General features: G+C 40.0%; 1 protein-coding gene across 8 annotated transcripts; it reads right to left on the bottom strand.

Annotated features, from left to right (window-relative positions):
* Nucleotides 1-114: 114 nt before the first annotated feature.
* pde7a (phosphodiesterase 7A) lies at nucleotides 115-27695 on the bottom strand. Of its 8 annotated transcripts, none has more exons than XM_057322295.1 (15): nucleotides 26616-27695; nucleotides 9744-9804; nucleotides 7848-7889; nucleotides 6769-6801; nucleotides 6173-6262; nucleotides 4923-5074; nucleotides 4752-4815; nucleotides 4357-4452; nucleotides 4167-4267; nucleotides 3341-3472; nucleotides 3118-3209; nucleotides 2818-2962; nucleotides 2123-2219; nucleotides 1964-2044; nucleotides 115-1862 (listed from the first exon to the last, which is right to left on the bottom strand). In XM_057322295.1, the coding sequence occupies exons 1-15, from the start codon at nucleotides 26751-26753 to the stop codon at nucleotides 1657-1659; spliced, it is 1530 nt and encodes a 509-aa protein (XP_057178278.1). In that variant the 5' UTR covers nucleotides 26754-27695; the 3' UTR covers nucleotides 115-1656. The 8 variants fall into 8 exon arrangements, with proteins under 8 accessions (XP_057178278.1, XP_057178279.1, XP_057178280.1 ...); XM_057322296.1 differs by having other exon boundaries at nucleotides 6173-6259; XM_057322297.1 differs by lacking the exon at nucleotides 6769-6801 and having other exon boundaries at nucleotides 26616-27694.
* Between the last annotated feature and the right edge of the window lie 205 nt (nucleotides 27696-27900).

Here is a 27900-nt window from a genome sequence, read left to right as displayed (position 1 = left end):
AATTAATCGTCATGATCGCAACTATTTAATAGACAATTAGTCATCAGCCAAATTTGATAGTCGGGACAGCCCTAATCATTACTCAAATAGTCAAGAACAGCACAAGTTATGCCATTCAATAGAGAAACATTTTGTGAAGTTTTATTCATCGAAAATGCAACTGCAACATGTATCAAAAGATTATACGGCAAAGCCTTTACAAAATGGCTCGACACATAAGGTCATCTCCCCAAATGGCTGTTACAACAAACTGTAAACAGTTTTTTTTCTTTAAATCAACAGTCTTACAGCACTTACAATGAAAATACAACCACTTAAAATAAAGCACCTCTTCTCTAAATGCCAAGAGAAGCACAATAAACAACTGTCCATTCTGTACAGAATCCAAAACGATACACAAACAAACGGAATGTTCAAATGTTAAAAATTAAATCATGAAACCAATCCATATATTAAAAAAATGTTCTCCACGACGAAAAGGAAAAGGGTCAGACAGTGCACTAAATGAAGTTTAAAATGAAAAATGACAGGTTTGGTTTGGTCACTTAGCTTTGTGCATAGTTTTAAGGCATTGTGTAGCAGTCTTCCGAAGAGACGAGTGGCTTTGAGACATTCTGAGAAGGAGTTCTTATCTTCTTTACAAAATATGGAGAGGCAGGGTTAGGGGGTGTGGCTACCTTTAAAAGGCACCTTTCCTTCCTTGTTTTCTCTCGATACGTAGGTCGATGAAACCCTGAGCAGAATCCACAGACAGTTCGTTCGGCTACACGTCCCGTGACACGATTCTTCTGTGGTCGAAAGGGTTCATCTCTACTACATTTTGCCACCTTTTGGAGTGATGTTCCTTCAACACTAGGGCATTGTCTGTAGGGGCGTGTCAGGTTGGACCCCGGCGCCCTGTGTCCCGGGGACGAGAGGGGCGATGCGATGGAGCACGAATGGCATCTGATGCGTCACGCCGAAAGAGTTGCAGTCCACCGGATTTTTGTTGATCATCAGCAGTAGGTTGCGAAAAATATACAAGTGGTTCTTCACATCTGTGCTTAAAAGGCAATAATCACAGAACTAACATGATTCATTTAGAAAACAACGTGTGTAAACAGTCTTCAGAGGCAGCAAAGGACTGGGCTCTTCACATTTGTGTTTTTGTACACGAGGAGGAAGATTGATTTGCAGAAGCACTGGCACTTTCACGCACGCACGCACTCAAAGACACACACACACACCGTCTCTTGGTGCAGTTGTAAAAACCTCACCTCTAAATACTCACGTTCAGAGCAATTGTCTCAAAATGGCACTTTTAAGCCATAGGAGGGGGCTTCCATCCCACCCCACATTCCCTTACAGTTTCTGTCAAAGCTGAATTAGTAACGCCCAAAAACAACAACATAAGGTTCAATAAATACGTCACAATAATTAAAAGAGAACAAAAAAAAAAAATATCGCAGCAGTAGCCAAGTGAGGTATCTACGTATTGCTCTATGTCGAATGGTAAATGGGAGTTTAAAATTAAATAAATTAAATCGACAAAAGAACAGAAAAGGAAACGAATCATCAGTGGTTGGTTCGGGATGGGCGGCGAGCAACTCAAATGTGACTTTAGATGTTTGGCTGATGGCAGTTAGAGGTGTTCTCCCCCATGTGACCTTTGGGGTGTCATGACTCTTGACCTCCCTGAGATAAAGATCTGGAACTGGGTTGTTCGGATTCCCCCTCCTCTGAGCTTCCCGACGCCTCCGGCTCCATGGCGCTCCAGCTGGCTTTGTTCAGACCCAAGTGGCCGAGCATGGTTTGAGAGAGCCGCGTGTCTGAAAAACGCGCCCACTCTGCGAATAGAGGCTCCACCACGTAGGTCATGAAACCTGGTGACCAGGAACAAACCGTTGAATGTAGTTAAGCATTTCTACTACAATGCACAGCTAGTAAACCCGGAGCGTGTAGATAAAAACCGTGACGCTCTTACCGATTTGAACACTGGCTATGGTGTTGGCTTCACTATCACACAGTGGACTGACTTCAAGTTTATGCTTCTTTTCAATGTCACCTGATATGGAGATACAGAGATTAACTGTGGAACAGCGGATCAAACAAACAACGTCACGGTCGTGATCGTATTGGGCACCTTGGTGGAAGAATTCTTCTGTAACCTTCTCGCTCCACTGTTTGCTGAGCTCCCACGGTCGGCATGGGTTACAGATATCTGCACACTTCAATGCCATCTGGAACACATGATCGCATGCAGATTAATGGATGCGTGCGTGTCTTTTCTTAAATTTGGCCATCAAAACAACCACAAGAATCCAAACTTGGTTTAAGGGATAGTTCAGCCAAAAATGAAAACTGGAAAAAGCTAGCGTCTCGTGACTAGTTGCCATGTGTGTGTTTCGTCACGAGACGTGCAAGAAGCAATAAGAAATGAAGTTATTAACACATGGCTTTACATTTAGTGCTCGGATCTGTCTGTTTGCAGTCAATTTAAAGGAGCAATATATAATGATTATGTGTTCCACTGAAAAAAGAATGTTACATCTGGGTTGGTATGAGGGCGAGTAAATATATTAAACTTTATAATAGAATAAATTATATTATTCAAAATTAAAATAAATATTTTACCCAAATAAATATAATACAATATATTATGTTTTATTATAATAATAAAAGATACATTTCAAATACTAATCTGTCAAAATACAGCAAAAAAACAAAATCCAAATGTAGTTTATTTCATATTCACTAACAGGAATGATAGAAAATTAAATCATATTTATAGTATAATACAAGTTTTATTGTAGTTCATTCTGAATTCCAAATTCCCACCTGCAGAATGAAATGCCGGTGAGAAGCGTTTCCCAAACACAGGTTGTTCTCATCCAGGTGAGTCCTGAATCGGGACAGGTAATCGTTCTGTCTGCTGATATCCGTGGCCAGAATCAGTGATCCCAGCTGCCTCTCCATATTCAGACTGATGACAAATCGCAGAAAAAAACGAACAATAGTGCAATAATAGCTATAATATCATGTCAACACCGACGGATCAACTTGGCAAGCCCTTATGAATAATAGCAAACAATCCTTCAGTGTGTGGATCATTAGACCATTAACAGAGCAGACGCTAACCTGTCCTCCACAGACAGATGGGAGAAGAGTTTCGTTTCTCTCAGCAGACCCACTGCAGACCTCCAGTGGTGGTTTTCCAGAACTGAGGTATTCTACAGAGCCACAAAACACCAGTCAGTGTTAAGTAACTTTGACATATTTACAAACGCCGCGGCTTACTTAAAACGTAAATAGGATAATGTAACTAATGATGTGCTTTAATCTCATTGGACGGTGCGCTAACCCGGTACAAAGCTGCAAGGTAATGGTTGGTTTTGATGAGGAAAGGCTGGTTGACTCCAGGGTGGTCCAGATCATGTGTGGCCGCTGCCACCAACCCTAAGAGGATGTCGCATGACGTGAGGGACTGCGCGAGCTGCGAGACAGATGCAAAGACAAAGTGTGCAAGTAGTGAATGACTCATCGTCACCCTTACACCCTTTACATCGTCACCCATCTTTTATGTATCAGTTGGTTTAATGCAGAATGTTAATGCGCTTTGGAAAATGAAATTCTTGTTTTGTAATGAAAGAAATGAATGTTTCCAGACACAAGCTTTCATGGAAACATTGAATTTAAGCAAACCTAAACTTGGAACAGTAGTGCATTGGTTCTCAAACCAATGGGGGGACCCCAAGATGGATCCAGGGGGGCCACAGATTTTGTGGCATTTTATGAAATATAGAAATTTATCATAGATTTTATGCAATCAAACATCAGAAAAATGACACCACCAACCAAAAGAATTGAGGTTTTAGCATTGTATAACTGAATGTTTTTGGTTTAATTAAAATTCTAAGTTTAAGATTATACGTCTTTATATGGGGGGCCGCAAAGCGATGCACTTAACACAAAGGGGGCCTTACAACGAAAAAGTTTGAGAACCACTGCAGTAGTGTATACTGTATAAAAATGCATAAGAGTCCTTTCCAATCAAATTAAGAAGTTTCCTTGTCGCTTTTACTATCGGCTCACTGGAGGATTTCTGAGCACTACTCTTTAAAAGCGTAGCAACCGATATGCATTGTAACCACAGTTGAGTTCATAGAAACCTTGGCAGAATGTCTTACCTTGGGTTCTTTCAGGTAACAGTGCATGGCTTGGGTCACATCGGCAGCATGGACTGCGTTGTGATAAGGGTTCTGATTGTGGTAGTCTTCTTGAACCAAAACTAAAAACCAGAACACGATGTTCAATGACAGCTATTCAGCAAGCTTCATATTATTATCACAGACAGGCGGTTCTTTAAAAACTGCTTACCTAAAAACCGACGCAGTTTAACCATGTCTAGCTGGAAGAGTTCAATGAGGCCGTACTGGTTCAGCAGATGAAATGTCAAGAAGACCAGACTGTTTCCTTAAAAGAAAGAAAAAGGATCATAAGGAATGAGGATGCAGGTGTCGCACTTGTTGCGCAATATCCTATTTTAACCAGCAGGTGGCACTGTTGACCACAACTAATTATGAACCACATACGGCTTCAATTTTTCTGTATATACTGTATATATCTTATGTGTACACTTTATTATATATTGTTTATATTTAATTATTCCCAAACTATTTCGCAGATTCAGCTCATTTCTACGGATAAAACATAGCTACGTACATACACAGAGGTATAGACACTACAAAGTTCAGTAAAATCAAAATATTTACCATTCGTAAGTCTATCAAAGAGGAATATGTCAAAATTCCAGCTTCCAACCTTGTCTAGCATACACTGTGAAAAAAGAGGAACGATAAAATTTTGACTTTGGGCAAACCGTAATGACGTGATAACGTAAATGAGTATGCATTGAGGATTTTTTATAATGCACAGCTGCGTACCCTGGCCTGGCCACAGTAGTCCTCGTCCAGGATGTGGAGGGGGTTGAGATGTGGCGTTCCTCGTAGCAGACGTGACGAAAGCAGGTGTCGCTGGAAACTAAAAAGCCTCCGGATTCTCCGCGCCGGGATCGACCCTGCCGACTCAGCACGAGCTGCACATACACATGAGAAAGAGGACATGAAACATCATGTTAAATGAAACAAAATCGAGCCCATCGCGTGGATTTTGGCGGATTCGAAAGCCTAGCCGTTTTAATGTTTAGTTGCCACTGGTGCGATTGTTGTGCGCAGGCACCCTGCGAGAGGTCACGTCTGACCGGAGCACAAAAGACGAGAGCTGTGTCAAAAGTCTCAAACAGAGTTTTGTTTCACCACAACAAAAGAGCAATAAACTCTCTTTGAGTGTATGGATCTGTCGAATTCAAAGCATAAACAAAGGGGAAAGACTTGGGAAAAGGATTTTCTGTCATTTGGTTAAATGAAATAATCGGGTAAGTACACTAAGGCGACAAACCACAACAAAACAGCTCCATATGTAAGAATCCTATTAGAGAACAAACTTGTTAAAATCTACTTTAAAAAGACTTTGGGAAGAGGGTTTGTATAATTTGGTTAGAAGAACAAAAGCAGTAGACCACAACAGTAGGGTTTCAAGGTAAAAATCCTATGTAAACTGCATTAGGGATTTGATTTCATTGAACTAATTCAACACACTCTATAAGACTTTAGAAAAAGGGTTTTCTATAATTTGATCTTAGTTCTGTGTCTGCTACCGTAGTGCTTCGAAAGGGTGGAGTGAGCCATTGGTTGCAACTCATAACCTCACCACTAGATGCCGCTAAATTTCAAACACTGGACCTTAAAATTTTGGTTGGAGACTATACATTTTAGCAATAAACATGCAACTCAAAACAGACCTAAGCTTTTATATGTTGGTATATGAACAGTAGCAGTGAGTTTATTAGTAAAAAAACAACTTCAATAAGAGAAATCCATCAAATCACATGGAATGTTGTAGTTATAAACCATAAAAACAAAGTAGTGCTATTTCAGATGATTAAATGCATAAACGGGTCTGACTTTAGTGTTTCCAAGTCAAGCTTTATGGTATTAGTTGTTTGTCCGATTCGTAATTTGACTTTTGGGTTTCTAATTCATTCTAAGCTTAAAGCTGTGAATTTAGAACAAACTTATCGGGAGAAAACAAAAACACCTGTTGTGGTTATTTCTCATGCATTTTTAATACTCACAGTGCAACGTGCGGAAATCGACGCCCAGGTACGGGTGCGAGCCTCTTCGTTCCGGTTCAAAGCCAACCTGACTTCTCACTCTCACATCTCCTAGAAGGCATCAAAACACAGGTCCTCAAGACTCTCACTCGCAGCGGGGTAACGGGTCAGACAACGAGGGACAGAGACACTTAAACATGTACAGCCAATGGAATGAAGGGGGGCACCATGCACGGCCATGCCAGAGGGATTTATGCATTAGTATTCAGACGGCTAGCAGCACAGGAGGACGCATGGAAGAAAGACAAGCTTGTGCTTCAGCCCAGGACAGAATGGAGAGGAAACCAAAGGGACTTCGACGAGGCTTGCCAAAGCACTAAAGTCACATCTGTTGAAAGTCATTCAATGGGCCTTTTCATCAATCTCTGGCCGTGTGTGTGTATGCATTTGCATGGAGGGGAAAAGAGGAAGGGGGAGCGCAACTTTAACCGAGTCATGGCAGCCTCCAACATGTCAGTCAGTACTGATTGGCGTTCATGTGCAGTAAATGTGTCAATAGTGGGTCATTAAACAAAAATCAAAAGATAAAACAGCCTCTGACCAGCTTATTTACTTACTTGAAAACAGCTGTTTGAATATTACACAAGCCCCTATCAAAATACCAAAACTGTGAATTACAATGACGTAAAAACACTATTCAAATAAACCAAAAAAAGGCAGACATGAGTATTAAAGGGGTCATATGACACGGCTGAAAATGAATATTATTGTTTGTTTTAGATGTAATGCAATGTGTATACATGATTTAAGGTTCAAAAACGCTGTATTTTCCACACACCATGCATGTTTGTATCTCCTCTTTGCTCCGCCTCTCTGAAACTCGCAGATTTTTGACAAAGCTCATGGCTCTGAAAAGCGAGGTGTGCTATGATTGGCCAGTTAACCAGTGTGTAGTGATTGGTGGAATACTGCAAGCGTGTGAGGGAAATGTAACGCCTCTTACCATATTTGGAACATCAGGTTCCTCCTCAATTGTACTGACAGGTACGCCCACCTTACTTGCGTTTACATTTGGGCGGTCTTAGTCAAATCATACCACCAACTGACATAGATTTGTGGGGGTGTGGCTACACGAGGCGTTTCAGGCAGGTCTGGGTGAGCATTCGCTTTTATATAGAATGCATCTTTTGTTCCCACACTTTAATTTTTGCAATTTCACGTGTCTAATACATGCATGGGCAACTTATAACACACCAAAGACACAGAAACACACATGTTCGCGCCTTATGACCCCTTTAAACTAAACAAAACAACAGCAATCAGATTTGGACTGAAGGTAGGCACCACGTCGCATGCAACAGGCGAATCAGACATATTAAAAAAAAAGAAAGACGGAAGCTATTCCAACATGCAGAAGAGAAGCCGCGAGAAAGCAAGAGCCATATCCAATGGAACCAAAAGAGCGTTCTCAACGGCCGCTGTCACTTTACGCTAACCTACGCAACCTTCTAACACAGCTCAGACGTCTCACCTGACCCATCAATATTATCAGAGGATTGTTTGTATGTGAAAAACTGATTAGACTGTGCCCAGTGACGCAGGTCTGTCAGAAGATGGTGTGGAAGAGTTATTAAAGGGAAAGGTTGTGAAAGCGAGTGAGCGTTTGTCTCTCCTGGTGAGATGTGTTGGTTCATACCTGGTGTAAACACGAATGAGGTTTTGATTTTGTTTGTCACAGCTTAAAGACAAAACAAAACAAGAAATTACGTTCAAATATTAGGTCAGGGTTAGCTCTTTTACTGGATTGTTGGCTACATGCTTGAGGAAGTGATGTTATTGAATGCGTGTAGCAATTGAGTTTATTCTGAATGTTCTGGTGATTGAGGCTGAGACGGCAGCTGGTGTTCTTGGGAGGAATTCAGTGATTAAAAGTTGGACGTGATGAACTGGTCTGATTGCGATCTGATCAGGTAAATGATGGTCAATCTGATTTCATTTAGACGTGCGGAACAACGGCGTAGTGAGGTTTTAAATCTTTCATAGCACACATCAGGGGTCTGATGTATAAAACAGGTTTTCCAAAAAAGAAACGACTTGCGAGTGTCTGCGAAATCCAGGCTAAAGTCGCAAAATCTAATAAAAATGATAGAAATACACAACCAGTCAAAAGTTTGGGATCGCATGATTTATTTTTGATCACATTTTAGAAAAATAATAAACCCATCAAAACCATGAAATAACTGTAACTGTGGGAATATGTTGTGACTAAAAGCATCCAAAATAAATAAACTGTGTTATATTTTAGCATCTTCATAGAATTTGCAAATTCGTACACTTGTCATTTCATCACCCAGCTTCTTGAGGTCTCTGGAAGTTGTTAAAAAGTGTTGAAGGAATTATTTTCTAAGTTGGACTCTTATTGGATGCTTTTTATTCACTATCTGGTCCATTTGAATAAATATGTTATTTATTAAAAATATTTAAATAAATAAATATTGACAATTCTATCTACAAAAGTACTTTCAAACATACACCGTCAGATTTTTAAGATTTTAAAAATGACCAACAATGATTTCAATCTTTGACATAGACATACTCATTTTTTTACAGAATGTTCTTTATAATATGTAGAATGATTTATGTAGAAAACGGTAAATCACAAAAAATGACTATAACCAGGGTTTCGCAGACTGGGTCACATTTCTGAGTCACAATATGATAATATTGCAATTCTGTTTCGATTATTGCGCAAATATTGGTCTTCAATAACAATAAATTGTTTGAACTAACGCTACAACATGTCATCTTTTAGCTTGTTTTCAACAGTGGTTAAAATGTATTAATATTAACCATTTCGGGGAGAATCTATCATCTTGAAAATAAGAGGATTATTATAATCAATAAAAGGATTATCATTTGTGAATTCGTTACCTTGGAATTATACAAGGGTCTTTTCTGAACCTTACGGAGTTATTTCACATATTCTTATTCTGTGACAACTTCTTTACATGATGTGATGTTTTTATTCAGGTTGTGAACATTTTGAGATTTTGTTTAGGAAACAAAAAAAGTTCCATTTACAAAGTCAAATGGAATGCAAAAACTTTGAAGCTCAATCTCAAAACCACTCAGAATGCAGAAACAACTTTATAATTCCAAGGTAGCGAATTGTTAACATGAACTTTTAACTTTACACAAAACCACCTGTCAGATAAATACAGGCCGGGGTGGATGCATCGAACGTTTATACAGCAGGCCCCTTGATCTTTCTGTGCTGTCCTATCAAGTCAAAGGGCCACATCTTAAACCTAAAATGAAGTCCCGGGGGTCAGCAATTAGGCCTGGTGGGGGTTTGATGCCTATTAAATCCAAATAAAATTCGGGGAAATGCTAAGCGATTCCCATGTGAGGAATGACTTAAGTTGGGGATGTAATGAGGAGATTATCATAGGCTTTTTGACTGATGGAAGAGGCTCTCTAACCCCTCTCTGTTTCTCAATCTATTGTACGATGTGCTAAGGTTTGAGTTTGTTTACAGGCTGTGAGTGTGCGTGCGTGCGTGCGTGCATCAGACAGGGAAGATGGTGCTTACCTAGCATGCGAATATACAGAGCGGTCTGATCAGAGCTGTCGTAGGAGATTGCTCCGCGTCTCTGCGGGGGAAGAGAGGCAGATGAGCGTTAGAATTTGCATTAACTCAAACATGCGGGAAAAGCTCATATACAAACCAAATGCTCAGCAGTGTATATTCAAATAAACCTCAACCAACAACATCATAAACATTTTTGATATTGGAACTGCGGATTCGTCTGAAAAGTGTTCAAATTCTGAAAAGTGAGAAATAGAAATATTGAAGCATGAACTGGAAGTTGTGATCAAATGAAGTATTGTGGTGTATTTCCAAATTAAACAGAAAATAGAGGGTGTGGCTTGTTTTTTCTGCTGTAAGTTGATTGGATCTGGAAAAGTACACGTTTCGTGTAGAAATAAGGGCTCAATGATTAATCGCGATTAGCCGCATCCAGAATAAAGGTTTGTGCTTACATAACATGTACAGTATGTGTGTGTATGTGTTCATAAATACAAAATAAATATGCACAAACACATATTATTACGTAAACAAACTTTTATTCTGGATGCGATTTATTCCTGTAGCCTCTTTAACAGAAATTGAGCTAAATGGAATATATATTTAGATAACAATTTAAAAACTAAGGGACGGTTTTCCGGACAGGGATATCTTAAAATAAATCAGTGCCACTGTATTAGAAATGTTTTTTTTTTGTAAGGCATGTTTGTTAAAACTAAATAGGGATGTAACGATTCACTCAGCTTGCGATGCGATTCACGATACTGATCTCACGATACGATTTATTTTTACTAAATGAGTTGAGACAAATTAGAAACTGCCCTTTTAATATTTCTCCAACGCTGCAAATTTCTTTGTAAAATAACAAAACTAAACTAAACTGCAATTTTAAAACAAATGCCAAATCAAGTAAAAAATGAATAATACAAAAGTCTCTTTAATATAAATAAACTAAGATGTTTGTCTGTCTGCTTTTCTTGGATCTTTTACATTTAAGAAATATCAGCATATCAACGTTTTCCAAGTTTGCAGTAAACACAGCGGCCCCTGCTGTTCAAAACATGCATTGCGATTCAAATAACATCTCAACCGGCTTGAATCATCACATATTATAATCGATTTTCAACCGGCTCGCGGTGAACGGTTACATCCCTACTTGTAAATGTCCTAATTTAACTAAGGCCTAGTCTAAACCCTTTCCAGGAAACCACCCCATGACTTTTTTCGTGATGCAAAGATAAACTGTGTTCACCACAAAACTAGTAGGCTAACGTACGTAGTACGCAGTCAATTCTGATCTCACGATGTGATTTATCCACGGTTTATTTTTACAAAATGAGTCGAGACAAATTAGAAATGAACAACTGCCCTCATATTATTTCTCAAATGCTGCACATTTCTTTTTTATTTTATAATGTACTTTATGTCAAATAACAAAACTAAACTGCAATTATCAAATAAAAAATGAATAATACAAAAAGGCTCTTTAATATAAACAAACTATGACTCAGTCTGTGCTTTTCTTGGTTTTTTTACATTTAAAAAATATAAGCATATCCAAATTTTTCCAAGTTAGCAGTGAACACAGCGACCCCTGCTGTTCAAAACATGTATTGCGATTCAAATAACATCTCAACCGGCTTGAATCATCACGTTATAATCGATTTTCAACAGGCTCACGGTGAATCCTTACATCCCTAACAATTAGCATACAATACTATCTCTAAGCATTTTTGTACAGAAAGATAATGCAAAGGAGAAAAAAGCGCACAAGAAAAAGGAAGACTTTGACCAACCAGCTAACCTCACACATCTTGCCTATTAATCTCTAATGATTAACAGTTTTATAGTCACATAAATAATTGGCTGATCAAATGCACACACTGGGTGGTTGAACTTTAGCTCATCCCTACTGCAATCCAAAACACACCACAGCAATTTTCCATCAGCAGAAGGAAACAGACGCAGTGAATCCAGCTTCACTGAATTAACACTGCATCATCTTTCCTGTGTAATCTGCTCTCCTGTCCATTACGCGGTCGTGCTGGGCTATTGGGAGATTGATTCGAGAACAGACACTTGCACCGCTACTCGAGATGTTCTGTACACATGATTGGCCCATCCAGGGGCAGCGGGCGGAGCTTGCACTTGATCACGGCACTCGAAAGAGGCCTCTCTGTGCCGAACACGCAGTTTGGGTAATCATTGTTTTTTAAAGGCAGCACACGCTTATTTTTTGGATGTCACAAGCACTACTTGCACACAGAACAGTGAGAACACTAGAGAACAGCATGGAGAGCTTGTTAAACGCTTTGTGAGAGGGAAGAAATGTTCAGAAATCAATACGTGAGCCTCTTGGTCTTTTATTTGACATGTATAACGCACATGCGTACAGATGTGAAAATACATGCATCTATCTGGAAAGCTCATCCTCAGAGCACAAGATACGTCCACCTATTCAAAAAGGACCCACACAAAGACGAGCACTTCAGCACGCCTTTTAGATGGCCGGTCAGGGCGTCCCCAGATGGCACACAATTCAGGCTCTGACGTCAATGGAACCAATTTGCATACTTGATTTTCATCCATTAACAGCTCACCCGCGCCTCCAGGCTCTGTCCGGTAAAACCCGCAAACGCACGCTACAGAAAGCTGCGGAGGATTTTGACACAATGCACAAGCGTAATCACACATTTATCGAAAATGAAAGCTCTGGTAATCTGGAAGATGGTGTGATTTGGTCAAGGTATTAATATTACCAGATGTCAAACCTGCATTCAGAAAGGCAGACGGGTTTTAACTAAGGGCTGTGAACAGAATAGAAACTTCAAGTAGTTAAAAATAAAATATAAAATACGAGTAGTAGTTAGCTATATAACAAGTTACCAATTAAAGCAGTACTGTATAAGAGGGAAATGTTTGAAGAGTTTGGTTCCAAAATGAGATAACTCCCTTTTTTAAATTGTTCAAAAATCATGTTTTTTCATTGTGCATTCCAATTAATATCAATCAAACTCTGCTTGGTTTGTTTTGATTTAAACCATAATAACTCACAATAAAAACATGGTAACATAATAAAAAACATGATTTTTAAACAATTTTAAAAACGGAGTCATCTCATTTTGGAACCAAACATTTTATAAATATAAAGAATTTATGCTATTGGATGATATTTACCTTTTAGACATGAAGTATATCCAGGGTTTAAAAACTACACTTAAAAAAAACACAAAACATTGAAAAATTCAACACGATTGAGGAAGTGATGTTATTGAATGTGTGTAGCAATTGAGGTTATTCTGAATGTTCTGGTGATTGAGGCTGAGACTGCAGCTGGTGTTCTTGGGAGGAATTCAGTGATTAAAAGTTGGACGTGATGACAAAATTCACAAAAATGCACAAAATTCAAAATGAATAAAGATGAAACGGCTATAAAAAAAAGATCAATCAAACAGATAAAAAAAACTAAATCAAATATAAAATGCCTTAATATTATTATAGTACACTGTTTATTTATACAGATTTATATTTGTGGTAAAAAATACAAAACCCTAATTTATATAATTTAAATACAACTAAAATGGCTCATTTATAAATGATAAACAAGCATTCAGCGATTTATTGTGCTACAAATGGGACAAATGTGAACGGACTCCAATAAATCAGTGAATCTTTTATTTTCAAAAGCTGTCTGAATATTTGCCAAAATGAATTCTTCACAAAGCTCTAAGAAAGTTTAGATTACATTATTGACAATACAATGTGACCAAAATCAGCAATGTAACATTGAGTAATGCTACACTACTAATCAGTACCTCCTGCAGGAAAAAACGATGTTTTGAAAACAGCCGAGCTATGTTATTGCTACTGATAAATGTAGTTCATCAGTTAGCAACTTTTTTTTAGTTTGTTACTTTAGTGAGAACAAAAAACCTTTCATTAACCCTCATACAGCATTTTGACATCCTCAATCCGCAATAACCAACATCCTGCTTGTGCAGACTGACCCGAGTCATTCGCTGTCGCCGCAGCAGTATTTTAGTATCAACAAACTCAGTGTTTACAACACATTACTCTGTGTTTTTGCATGCGAGTAATTTCTACAAGGGGTCTAAGCGGGGCATGACAAACCACCCTGGTGTGCCCATATGGGCAGAGCACGCGAGCAACGCCAGCGCAGCCGAACACGCGGAGCGGGTACGGAGGAGTTTCATTTCTTGGAGGACAAGGCCGACGGTGCGCCAGCTAGGCGTGATGGTCTTTGCGCTTTTGCTGATTTTCAGCAAGGCCAAAAACAACATGTAAATAAATAACAGGTTAGTCCAGACAGTTCATAGATAATTCAGGTGGATTGATTTCAAATTTTTTATTTTTTAAACAATTCCCTGAATTTCAAGAATGACAGATGGAAAAGGGCGCAGTCCAAAATAACCCTAGAAATAATCATTTTGGTAATGGAACATTAAAACAATTACTCCTGCAATTAGACAAACATACGCAAGTACTACCTTTCAAAAACAATGTTGATCAATAAAAATCATGTTTGAAGAGTGCTCACATCTACATTTGTTTAACAGTTCACAAATCATGCGTCAAACTTTTTTCAAAAAGAAGATTTGATTTTAGCCCATTTCAAGCAGTCCAGCATTGTGACAAACAGAAACATGTCAAAGTTTGCAAATATTCAACTAATTAAAATGAAACAAATTTATTAAAATTACACATGAAACATAACATTTAATTATAAGTATTTATAAAAAAATAACCCCTAACCCTACAGTACAAAGAAAAAAACCTAAGCCAGATCACTGAAAGATCTGAATGTTTCAATTCATCATGTATTATAATTAACTTATTTCATAATACAAAGGCACAAAAACGTAGACTTGATTCTAACAAGATAACCCCTCACTTCAATTATAACCAGTCAAAATGTTTGAGAGACAGAAACACCATTGTGTCCGTTTACCTCAAAAACTCAATGTACCCTGAAGGCGGACCAGTCACCTAAACCCATCCAGCTAGTTTGTTAAACAATTCATACTTTTATGAGTCATGCATTGATCTTTCTTAAATACCTCACTGAGACATCATGTTCAACGAAAACTATTTAGATGATCTCATGCCTGCTCGTGCTTGACGTGCTGTTTTGTTGCAATGCAAATGAATGGCTTTGTGTAAACGTAATATAAATATGTCTACACATTACAAAGCGTCTAGAAAATGACGTATGAGAACTTGGGTATCTAGTATGATACATTAGAAAAACGTTGTTGCTTATTAACATGTCTTAAATTAATACTGAGTGATAAACCTGTGCATTAATGCCTTTTATAACTTCATAACACGGCTCGTTGGAATGCTTGATTCTGATTTGCCAGTCACGACATTTGCATGTTCGTTATTCCCAGATAACAACCTCTCAAAACTAATAACATATGTTATCCCAAATGCAGCAAATCATTTTGACGGGTTTTTTTGATAAATTAAATATAAGTATGTCTTTTAAATACATACTGTATATGACATTATATTTACAAATGATTAAACCAAATTGCCTGTTCGTGACATTTGAACGTCATTTCTTACCTTTTCCTCGCGGAAGGTTTGCACTTGGAAAAAATGAGCTAATAAAATATTTCAAATTCACATTTCATGTCCAGTTTTTTCTCATGTGGCAAGTAGCCGTGTAATAAGCGGGATAATGTTCAAGCGGACGGCTGTTATCGCAGAAATAAGCCCCTTCAGTGTGATACAAGATGATCACACTGTCGGGGCTTATTTCTGCGATAACAACCGGCTGCTTGTACATTATCCCTTACTTACTGCATTCTTATACTTTCTGTTGTAGAAAATTTGAAATCAAAATTTATGTTCAAAGGTGTCAAAGCATTTCAGCCCAAAAGAAACTTGCACTACACTAACTGTAGAAACGGTCCCACTGGGACCACCTGAGGTTAAGTGCCTTCCTCAAGGGAACTATAGTAACACAACTCATTCGTAACCTTTCAAGTTCACATCTGTCAATTCCTATGAAGAGCCCATACAACTTTCAAGTTAGCCTGTGAGCCCTGACTATATAATAACCATCATACATCAAATGTAGATGTCCAAATTGCCAAGGAAAACATGTTTTATATTGCTAGTTATCCCCGGGACCACTTGAATGGTGGGGACCTTTTATAAAGCTCTTGGAGAATTTTAGCAATGCTTTGATGGGCTCTATTTGCCCAGGTTAGCCTAACGCAACATTGCGGGTCTATAAGCCAATTATTGACACAATGTTTGGAGGCAAAACAGGTTCAAGGATTGTGTGAAAAAAGGATGGATTCGGCAAAAGACTTCGCAGTAACACGGCACAACACCACCGTCTCCAGAGGTTCCAGAGTCACTAGAGGTTCGACTAAGGCATGAAAAAAGGTCAAACGCGATCACCATGTTAAACCATCTAATCCAAGAAGAGATAATATTTAGTACAACTTTCATTATGTCCAATTTCATTAGATTTCATTTATTGAATGAGAATCTCTGTTAAAGCAGACTTACACTCAACACAGATCAACATGACAGCTGGATCTTCACAAATCCTCGTGTTATATATCACTCTTTCTTCTTTGGAGAACAAAAGAAGATATTTTAGATTTTAGATTTGTGTTCAGCAGAAGAAAGTCATACAGATTTGGAATGACATGAGAGTGAGTAAATGATAAAAGAATTTTCATTTTTAGGTGGCCTATCCCTTTAAAATGTATTAAACTCTACATATACCCATCATATCATACTGTAGATAAAGGCATAACCAAACTTGCAAATTTGCATATTTAATAAACACACAGTGTGTTGGTCATGCGATTCTCCAGAAATCTCAAGGTGCAGATTACATGTGCATCTTGCTACTACTGTACACTGATCCAGTTTATTTTTGATATCAAAATATTTTAGACTATCAGGTATAGCCACATTTAACTACGTTATTATTTGAAGTATCTGGATCAGGATGCACAATGTTCACAGAGACGAAAGCAACTCTAAAGCATTCTGCAACACAAACACCCAACAGAATGAGTGAGGTGACTGCTATGGCCACGGTAAGTAGGTGGGGGTTTTGGGGTCTGTGCCCGGTATCCTCTCTGATAAATTATGATGCATAGATAATCTCGCTTAGATTACCGAACCGCACGCTAGCAACTTTCCAAGTTTCCGCCATATTCATGTTGCTGTGGCAGGCCACCACGCCAAAAATCCTCCCCGCTATGACAATAGTGACGGACTGTTTCCCCATTCATTTATCATTTGTCTGGCCATTGTTGCCAAGTTTGCAAGTCTTTCACTAGATTTAGCGACTTTTCTGACCTCTTTAACGGCTTTTGTTCAGAAGACGCGTTTAACGACAGACCTATCCTAGTGTCTTTTTGGATAAACCGTAAATGTCATCAGTATTGCCTTGCTAGCGCAAGGTCTAGCTTTCCCGGTGCAGGAAACGTGTCTGTGAGTGAGCGGCAGCGTGCAAGGAGAAGCCGAAGATGCTAGATGGAAAGCCTAAAACCTTTAGTCAAAAAAGTGTAACGGCTAATGCTAATGCCCTGGCTTCAGCGGAACGCCGGAATGGAGTCCAGATGCTAGTTTTTAATGGATGTCAATGTGTTTTGTTAGCCATACAGACCCTTCCATCTCCTTATAATAAGAGTATCTCTGGGGAATCAGCATATATTTAATTTACCGTACGGCGGTCGGCTTGTGAGTAAAACACAGCTTTTCCAAAACCTGCCACTGTTATCGACTGTTTGGATATATAAGCACGAACACAGTTTGTCTGTAAATAAGCACATGGTTACAAAGACAGAGGCTGTGCATGCGCTGTGTCTGACAGAATTTATCCAAAATCTCCGCTCTTTAAGGTGTGTGTGGTGATTTTATCAGAAGATGAGTCTTTGTTTTAAAACAGAACTGACAACAGAAACAGAAAATATGTAAATGTCAACGGTAGGGCTGGGCGAAATATAGTGCGATTCTTATGCTTTCTCAATGAATTACGGTTAAATGCCACCACATCTGAAAGCCAGAGGGCGCTTCGCAGAAACTCCGAATATGGGAAACAGAAGAAGAACGATTAGTTCCAGGAAATGCCAATGGTCATATCCTATCGCTGTTCTTCAAACCTTTTCAGGTATTTTCATGATAATACGTAGATTTATAGTGATGATAGACGAGTGTTGCTTTTTCAAATGCACGTTATAAACGACTCAATCTCGTAGTGATTTTTGATCGAGCAGTACTTCCTACTGATCAAAGAGCCGTAGTTCACGGAAAAGCTGTGCATAAAACACAGAATCGATTTAGACATGTATAATTAGCGTGAATCGCGATATATATCGCCCAGCCCTAGTTCAACGGCTTCATTGGGCAATGTAACGCGCCCTCGGAAATTCGATCATTCCCACTTCAACCTGGAAATAATTATTGGAACGGTGCTCTTAAAAGATACTTGTAATGTTTAATGCTAAATCATTAATGTTACTAAACATTTTTAATGTTAGTAAATCCAGACGTTACTTTCGCATTTGTGGTGGGAAATAGCCCACTTCCGAGGTGTCTTGAACGCAGTATTAAAACTACGTGATGACATCACAAATATGTTAATTAGCGTGTGACATCATCAATCGCCACAGTTTCACAAAATCCTAGCGGAAACACTGTTAAAGTCACAATATGCATCTGATCTTGACACGCCAACATCAAGTCAAACAGTCTAGGTCTATTAACAGAGTTTTCTCTCCAAAACAGACAAGGAACTGCTGTAAAGAGTTACCATGTCAATCTATCTCACAATAAGAGCCAAGCCAACTACAAAATCCACGAAACCTACCTTAGAAAAAATCCATTTAATTATAGACCAAAACAAAGCTATTCCCATTGGACCTTGCAAAATCTGTGGATCATGCTCAAGGTCTCAAGTTAGCAGTCAGGTGTTACGGTGTATGTCAGAATGTGGGTGCATGGATTTGTGGACGTGTGTATGTGTGATTGTAGATGGCCAGAGACCGGCTCAAGGCCCAGACAGAATGCATGCTGAGCTTCGTGCAGCTGTCTTACACACACACTCTTTTCACAAGCTGCCTAAATGTCTCTCTCTTTCTCTTCTTCCATTTCTCGAGCACTCTCTCTCACATACACACACAAACACAGGCGCCTAGCAACAGCCAACCAGACCAGCAGTGCCACTGACGCACGTAGTGGGAGGGGCCGGAGGGAGGGGAGCGTGTCTTATCAGCGGTACAGAGAGAAGACTGCATTCTTCATTTTCTAAATAAAACACTGCCAACTTCTCGGCCGTGCTCTCGTAATCGAATTGTGAGCTTGCTATCAGGAAGCGTATTTATTTTACATTTGTGGTTTTTGTTAGGAATCTCATACCATTCTGGTTCAAGTTTGAATGAAAGATTATGACAGTAGCACTTTGGGGTGAGCAAACATAATATGTTTGTTTGAATTGATTACAGTTTTGTCTTCTACCGCCAACTCTTGCACAACAATAGATCACACGATCAACAACACATCACCTTTGAAGTAATATATTACCAGCCATACGTCAGCAAGAACTGACCGATTTACTTCCTTATTGTGAAGTTTTGGAAGTCTGTGCATGAATCAGTCATGGTGTTAAACCAACGAAAACAAACGTCTGTCTGCAATTTTTCACTTTCAACGTTCTTTTTGGGATGATGTCACCAAGCGCTATGTTTTCCAAACCTTTCAACTGTGTGTCGTACACAGAAAAACGCATTGTTTATGGTCTCACCAAATTCTGAAGACCATTTCACTTAAAAATGCATCATCAATGCAGACGAAACACATTTTTGAAATTTCAGCCCAAAAATGTCTCCAAAACGAAATATGGAAATGTAGAGACATAATCGTTGAAATGTTTTCGTTAAAGGGATAGTTCACCCAAAAATGAGAAGTCTGTCATCATTTACTCGCCCTATTTTCATTTCAAACCTGTATGACTTTCTTTCCTTCGCAGATCACAAAATAAGATATTTTGTAGAATGTTGGTAACCGAACGGTGGTCAATGGGTACCGACGTTGTTCGGTTACCAACTTTCTTAAAAATATCTTTTATGGTCTGCGAAAGAGTCTCATACGTTCGAAATGCCAAGAGGATTTTCATTTTTGGCTGAACCATCCCTTTAAGCGTGGGGCTGGTTTAATGAACAGGTGTGAAACACGCTCCCTTTTCCAGACCCAAGTTGGCCTATCTTAGCTGTGACGTCATCACATCTATCTGTGGAGAAGCATTTCCATAAATAGCAGAACGGCAAGTTGGACGAGCCAAACCTCCGCAAAGCACAGCCACAGAAACCAGACTTTTCTCACAACTCAAAAGACACCCGTTTCAAAGGCAGTCACGCAGCCCTGTTCACAGGCTTTATGTGACACCTCTACTTGTCCTTACGCCCCGGGAAAGTCCCACCACTGTGTCCCAACATCCTCTCCGCTTTGCATGTTCCTCCCAGAACGGAGTTACTGGCAGGCATCTAAATGTGAGATCAATGGCACGAGAGGTGCACGCCGGGTCACGTGTCTGATGGCCTAAGTATTTGTATTTGAGAGTATCTGCGATGGTGAGAGGGACCGTCGCAGCTGCAGATTCCTGAGTCAAACACAGGAAGTGTCATGATGGAGAGCGTGACGTGGTCCTCGTGAGGTTCCAGTTCCTGACCTCGTGCTCTCGGATCCCAGGCCGGGGTTCTAACAAAACAACCCTGACAACACGTTATGAGGGGAGTCGGGGTGAGTTCTGGGATCGATTTAGATTTAACATTTAAAGCAGCGGAAAAACAATTTGGCGAATGAGTGATCCGTTTGGTACTGATCCAAGGGCCTGTCCCGCAGAGTGTAACGTCCGATTACAGACCAAATCAGTCCGGGTCAAACAGAGCTTTATTTTTTAATAGTGTTAAGTTAAGCTACCAATGGTTTTGTCTGCAGTTGAATCTGCCGTCTGCATACTAAGTAAGCTGGGAGAGAAGAATGCATGTTAATGTAAAAAAAATGAAATTTTGCCTATAAAACTTTGTTAATCGTAAAGAAATAATAAGTATATTAAAAGTTAAATTCATACCTTGAGAATATTTGATGTTCTCCTATTGGTCTCATGACCCTGAAGTCTACAAAGAGTCTACCTGAGGTTTTTTCGGGGGTACGCAAATAATTCTACACAAAAATTACAGCTTTTATCTGACTTTGATCCAAGCTGACTAGGTCTGAAACGAAGCAAAAAGATTCACGTCAGCTTAAGGTCACCTCGGGTGTGCTGCAGGGTCGCGCGGCGTTCCTTCCTCCGAGCACGTACCCTCTGTTTTTTTTCCCCCCTCAAAGCGATAACGGTCAGTTTATCATCAAGCTCCAACTTATTTCTTCCGCGCGTCTAATTGCAGACGTGCAAAATATGGGAGCGCGTTCACGAGCAAACAAAAGAGGAAGCTACACAGATTCCCATTCAATCTTATCTGACGCTGTGCTTCTAAACTCTCCTCGATTAAAGGAACAGGCCTGAGAGAGGCCTCATAAATTCAGAGCGTCCTCATGAGTTATAGCACCGTGCTGCGAGATGCTGGATAACGCTACTGCACATTCCTGTAAGTGCCGAGCCATAAACGCTGTTTTTACAGCGCATGTTATGGAGTCGAGCTGGTCTGCGCTTAAACAAACTCGTTCATGGAGCACACCTGCACATTCTCAGAACAGCCTTCTCGCTGCATGCGGAAAAGCAGCTAGCAATACCTGTAAACAAAGTTTGCCTTTCTCGGAGCTCTTTCGGGTAGTTCTGTTGCGCAACAGAACTGTGTGTTCTTAATGGCAAATCCGGTAGCTTTCCTGCTAGCACAATTTGCTGATGGCCGTTTTTGTGATGCAAGAAGGATTAATGTGAGAGGAAGTGAATCAGTGTTACATTGTGACATTCAGCAGTTGCCAACAATCCAATCGACGAACGAAACTGCGAAAGGGATTTAACAAACATCTCAGAAGCCCTCGTGTAATGGAAATGACATCAGGACAGCAAAAAGACCAACTTTCTGAGTGAGAGATATTCAACTGTAAACAAGGGTGGAGATTTTGTTTGCGTCATTTGTAAACGAATGGAAAACATGAATACGCCGGATCCGTCATTCTGATAAACTTGCATTCAAAATCCGTCTTTAAGACTCAACGACCTGAACGGCAAAAACGAAAGCAAACATTACTCAAGGAGCAACTACCCACGCTGCAATGCTTAAAAGCAAATTCAAGCTCACAACCGCTGCACAAAACTAAAGCACGCACATTGAATGTTAATGGTGTAAGGGTTACTCACACATTTACACACACCAGCAGCAAGTTGTGAAATACTGAAAACTGAACAGCACCCTCCACATTCTTACCACATCCTGAAACTACGTCAGTCTAACAACACGGCACAAAAAACCTTATCGCATGAGTGAGATGAACAAACTCCTTCGAAAAAAACTCCTCGCGCCGTCTGCGCCACCAAACGGGGCTGATATGACCTCTGACAAACGCAGGCCTTCCAGCTACACAAACATCTACCTTTGGCCTTGTGCTCATACGCTGGATGCCGACGGAGCATGCAGATATAGCGGTCACGATGCTTCACTTGGTGTTTGGAACGGACTGCACCGCTGCTCCGCCTAAGTGGCAAAAACACGCCGTCACGCTGCTGATAACCCGTTGACGCAGTAAAGTAACACGGCACATGAAGGAGTGTGTGATTCACGAGCGCAGGAACGAGAGATCCCGCTAGACACAGCAGGAAAATTCACAGGGTCCGCACAGCTGCCCGCACAGTGCAAGAAAATCAAGCTGGCATGTTTGCGAGATTCGAAAAGACACATGTTGCTATTTGCATTTACGCATTTGCCAGATGCTTTTAACCACTTACGGTGCATTTGAGATACACATTTTATCAGTATGCGCGTGTCTCTGAAATCAAACCTACGGGCCATTCTCTACCAGTTGAGCTACATTTATCTTTTGTAGACAGACCTAACATTGGCTTTAACAAATTTTTACTTAACTGTAGTTCACAGCAGGAACTTCATTAGAAATGGCAACATTACATGTTTAGAAAAAGTCTGAAAAAGTAACAAAAATCATTAATGGTTGGCAAAGTTGATCAAGAACATCACATTAAAATACAACAGAAATTAAAAGTAACAAAAAATACAATTATGGGATGGGTGAAAAAGGTAAATAGTCAATTAAAAAGGTACAGCTGGTATATTTTCCCAAATCGCACGACTTTGGCTGAAGTCTTAAAGTGATCGTTCACCCAAAATTAAATTTCTGTCATCAAGTACGTGTCATTTCAAACATGTATGACTTTCCTTTTTCTGCCGAACACAAAAGAAGATATTTTGAAGAATGCTGTTAACCGAACAGCGACGGCACATTGATTCTGTGTCCATTCAATAGGAGTGAATGGGTGCCGCCGCTGTTCGGTTACCAAAAGTCTTCAAAATATCTTCTTTTGTATTCTGCATAAGAAATAAAGTCTTACATGTTTGAAATGACAAGAGGGTGAAGAAATAATGACAGAATTTTCATTTTCGGGCGAACTATCACTTTAAGTACTTTACACGTAAGAGCTGAAACAACACGTGAATCTAAAAATCGATTACCTCAACAGACGTGACGCAACATTGCAAGAAATTAGAAAAGGTAATCGATTATAGGACACATTGTTCCAGTTAAAAACATAGAAAAGTATGAAACACAAACAGAATTTTGTTCAACATTGCAGCGAAGTGTTCTTGCATGTGTGAGCTTTTCACTGCTCTGCAGTGACTGATAACAAAAAAGACGGTGGGACATCTATATAAGAGGAAGACTAAACTTACCGAAAAAGTGAGAAGAATGATGATATAGAAAGAATGAGAGAGAGAAAGAGAGAGACCCTGGCCATCTGTGATGTTGGCAGCTGGCCAAAGCAATGCCCCCAGAGCCCAGGCACATGCTTGACTACCTCCCTCTGCAATGGTTAGCCTGCCTCGCCTCCAACAAACACAGCAGCCAGGGCCAACTATACCCGCACCAGCATTGCAACCAATGGTCACTTGTGTTTTATGGCTGCGCGGGAACAAAAAAATCTGTGTTTACAAAAAGCTAATTGCTCTTCCTCTATGAGCCTGCAAAGTGTGCATATAACCTTCTGAATGTTCCTGAATTAACTTCACTTGTGACGTCTTTCACCAATTTTTTTTTAAACCTTGCTGCATGCCTTAATGTTCGTCATGCCTAAATGATGCCTCAAATTTTAGATGATTTGTTGATCTATGTTATTTCTATTCTAAGCGATTTGACAGTCAATCAAAAACCTTTCCAATTTAAAGGGCTTGCACATATAAAATGCAAAAATTCTGCATGCAAGCTTAGAATAAACACAATGTTACTGTCCGTCATTTGGATGCTAATATAGTTTTAATTCTTGGTGTGAACAGGCCTTAACACAGAGACTTTGGGTTGGTCTTTTTTGGTCCAGAAACAACGAAGCAACCACCCAGAACACCCTGACAACATTCTAGCAACTCCATAGCAACATGTTAAAAACACCCAGGACACCTTAGCAACCACATAGCAATGCCTTGTCAATAGAACACGATTTCCACAGGTTGAACAGCTGAGATTTGATTTACAAAATACACACATTGTGAAAACCCAACTAAAGTCATTTTTGTGATTTTCTGTTTTCTACATAAAATTATCCAACATGATGCAATGAACATTCTGTAAAAATAGAACATTGAAATCTTTAATATTGACTGAGTAAGATCATGTCAACCATCGAAATCATAGGGAAATGAATGGCTGAAAACAAACTTTCATGCTTGTAACCTCACAACTACATTTTGAGACTTTAGCCTGTTTCTCACAGACTGGGTCACAATGTGTCCATTTTGTAGCCCTATTTGATGACTCAAAAATGACATACTGCATCCCAAAAATGTAATATTTATGACTGAACGAGTCCATAGTAATATAATTAGGAACGGATTAGAAATGATGACGTGAGCATGATTAAAAGTGGGGCTAAACACTCTGTCTGCTATAAAGTCTAATCTTTCATGTCATTATTTTCTAGATGGCTGCACTGAAAGCTGATTTCATACGGTGACCTGAGAACAGACTGGTTAATGTGGCTTCAAACAACAATCTTATTGCAAATTCCCGAATATGTTTTACATCCTTATGAAGGGAACACAAAGGCCTTTATGTGTCAGGACCAAGGGCCGCTCCGAGTTTATCCCACATTCCACCCACGGCCGAAATTCCAGGGAATGCTTCGGTAGATTTTAGGGAGAGCTCACTGGGAGACACTCAGTCAGTCACTGTGTTTTCTGTGAAGGCGTTTGTAGCTGTTGGTCTTTGCAGTATAACAAACAGAGATAAGGGATGAATGCTTTTTGCGCACAGCTTGCCAAAGCAAAGCCATTAAGAGAGGCAAACAATCTCAATGCATTCTGGGCCAAACTCCCAACAAAAGCACTAAAAGTCACATTTTCAGACCTACAATAGTGCTCATTGTTTTTCTGCACTACAATTTAAAACATGAGCTAATTTGACAAGAAAAGCAGCTCACAAATACATTTGCATGTGTTTGCATAGCATCTCTGATAGCATCACGAGCAGAGAGGTTGAGGCAATACACTGGACAGAAGGGTTATCTAATCTAACTCTCAATACAAGCAGTTGCTTGGTGACATGACCCTTATTATTGACTGACTACTTTTCCAATTCTAGGCCCCGAAGCCCTACAGGGCCTCTTTCACTAGCCGAGCATGTTATCTTCCACTGTGTGAGCTTGCTCGAAGACTACAGAATTTATCTTGTACAGTGAGTAACAATCTTTGTGACCTGAAGATACCAATTATCTCTGATTAAAGATAAAACACCGTCACACAATAGGGGCACACATGACTACAGTTCATCATTTTACACTAAACACTTTAGTTTTAGAAATGCTTATATTGTGTGCACAACAAGCCCATTGTGTGTGCAATATACAAGCTCGAAAAGTGAGCAAATATGGTTGAAATGGGACGCAGTGCCACTTTAAAGCCCCAGATCAATGAGCTTGTTATATCACCCGCAATGGTGTAACACAGTGGTTCTCAAACTTTTTTGTTGTAAGGACCCCTTTGTGTAGAGTGCATTGCTTTGCGGCCCCCCAAATAAAGACTTTCTTAAGCTTTAATAAAGCCTTAATCTTAAACTTATTTTAGCATTGTTTAACTGAATTATCAAACATCAGAAAAACAACGCCACCAACCAAAAGAATTGATTTCACAAAATTTATGATAAATATCCATAAATGCCACAAAATCTGTGGCCCCTTGTATTATTTTTGGGGCCCCCAGTTTGAGAACCACTGGTGTAACAAGTTGCGCGAGGGCCGTCCAAGAGAATCCCCAACAAAGTTGCGTGTGCGAGGGGGACTGACATACATTACGTCTGAAAGGACTGTCAACATGCGGCACAAAGGGACAACAAAACATATTTTGTGTTGCCAACACCGCAGTATGACAGCGACAACAGATAATTAGGGAAAATAACGCGCTCTCTTGTCAAGTCTGACTCTTGGGAATTTCTGAGGTAATACATGATCAAGACCCTAAACAAGCACAAGAACAGATAAACGTGAAGACATACAGTAACGTTATAGGCTATTCGCAAAATGTCTCGAAATCTCGTGAGCTGCCTGACTAGACCGTGTTTTTGCGCATTATACGCGATTCGAATTGATAAGAGCGCGTGTGAAATTCAAAAATGCTTCCCAAGTTTAGGAGACACGACCAAAAATGTGTTTCGTCTTACCTGTGACAGCTGCCTCGGGTCGGGGGCTCCGAATAAAGAGGAACTGGAGCTGAAACTGATGGCTCCCCTCCGGCTGAGAACATGTTTGGGAACCGGCCTGTCTAGAGGCAAAACCGGTAACTGATAACATAATTCCATTGAATAATATAAACGCTATGGATCAGGATCAAAAATAATTCAAATCCCCCCGAAAAGAAGAAAACGAACAAAGAAATCAACAGAAAGCGGAGAGGAGAACTTGCATGGAACTTCAGCGCTGTTGCAACTCTCAACAAAAAAACAATACGGGAACCCCCTCTCCTTGAAATTGTAAATAAAAAATTGTCCGTTTAAATGCTCAGGAGGCGAAGTGCTTCATTTTGTTCGGATCGATCTGGTTCTCGCGCACACCGCCGTCATTATTGATATGGTCCATATTTCCCCACGCGCGTGTCTCGTGCTCCATTTCGCTCGGTTTTTATTCATCGGGCGCGGGGTTTCTTCCTTTCTTCTCCCTTTTCCCACGCACAGATCAGGGCCCGCGGAACGACGAGGCCTCCTGTCTATCTTTTTAGTATCTTTAGAAAAAAATGCTTCCTCATTTTTTAAACTCCGTCCAGTCGTGAATCATCATCGTGCAAATGGCTCCGCAGTCTCGTCTCCCAAATTAAAACAAAAGGCATGACCGCTTCGAACCCCGATGCTTGAACGTGAAAACAGAGGGATCCTGCGAAAAAATAAAAAGATGTACGGGAAGTTGACTCTAGAAGAGGTTTAACGACGGATTTCATTCAAGCTCTGCGGTGCACGAACATTTATTCTCTCGCTCTCTCTCTCTCTCTCTGTCTCTCTCTCTCTCTGCAGACACACAGATAGCACCCGTAATTCACACTCAATGCAGCACTGTACATTAACCAGAAGAAAGTGGCCTGGGTGAAATAAAAACACGCCCCGCGACCACTACGTGCGCGTGTTGGCACATTTTGTTAGGTCAACGTAAAAGAAACACGCAGATGGGTAAATAAATTACGCTGGTTCCATACGACAGTCTCAGTTCGTCCTGAACATTGCAAGCTGTTTCCGAACATGCACCACCGGCGAAAGAGATGGGGTTGTACAGAAAGCCGTCTCATCGCGTCCTCGTCTTTCTTAGCCAATAGGCGCACGGTGACTTATGTTAAGCACATTCCTATTGGACTGAAGTATGCAGAGCTTTAGAGACAATGCATCCCATTTGCTATGATATGACGCCGATTCCAAGACTGATTTATGCACTCGTTCACTGACTGTACTGTACGGACCTCAA

This window comes from Triplophysa rosa, linkage group LG23 (assembly GCF_024868665.1).
Source record: "Triplophysa rosa linkage group LG23, Trosa_1v2, whole genome shotgun sequence".
In the NCBI taxonomy this organism is placed as follows: domain Eukaryota; kingdom Metazoa; phylum Chordata; class Actinopteri; order Cypriniformes; family Nemacheilidae; genus Triplophysa; species Triplophysa rosa.
The sequence above is the reverse complement of the archived record's forward strand: the minus strand, read 5'-3'. Positions and strand labels throughout refer to the sequence as shown.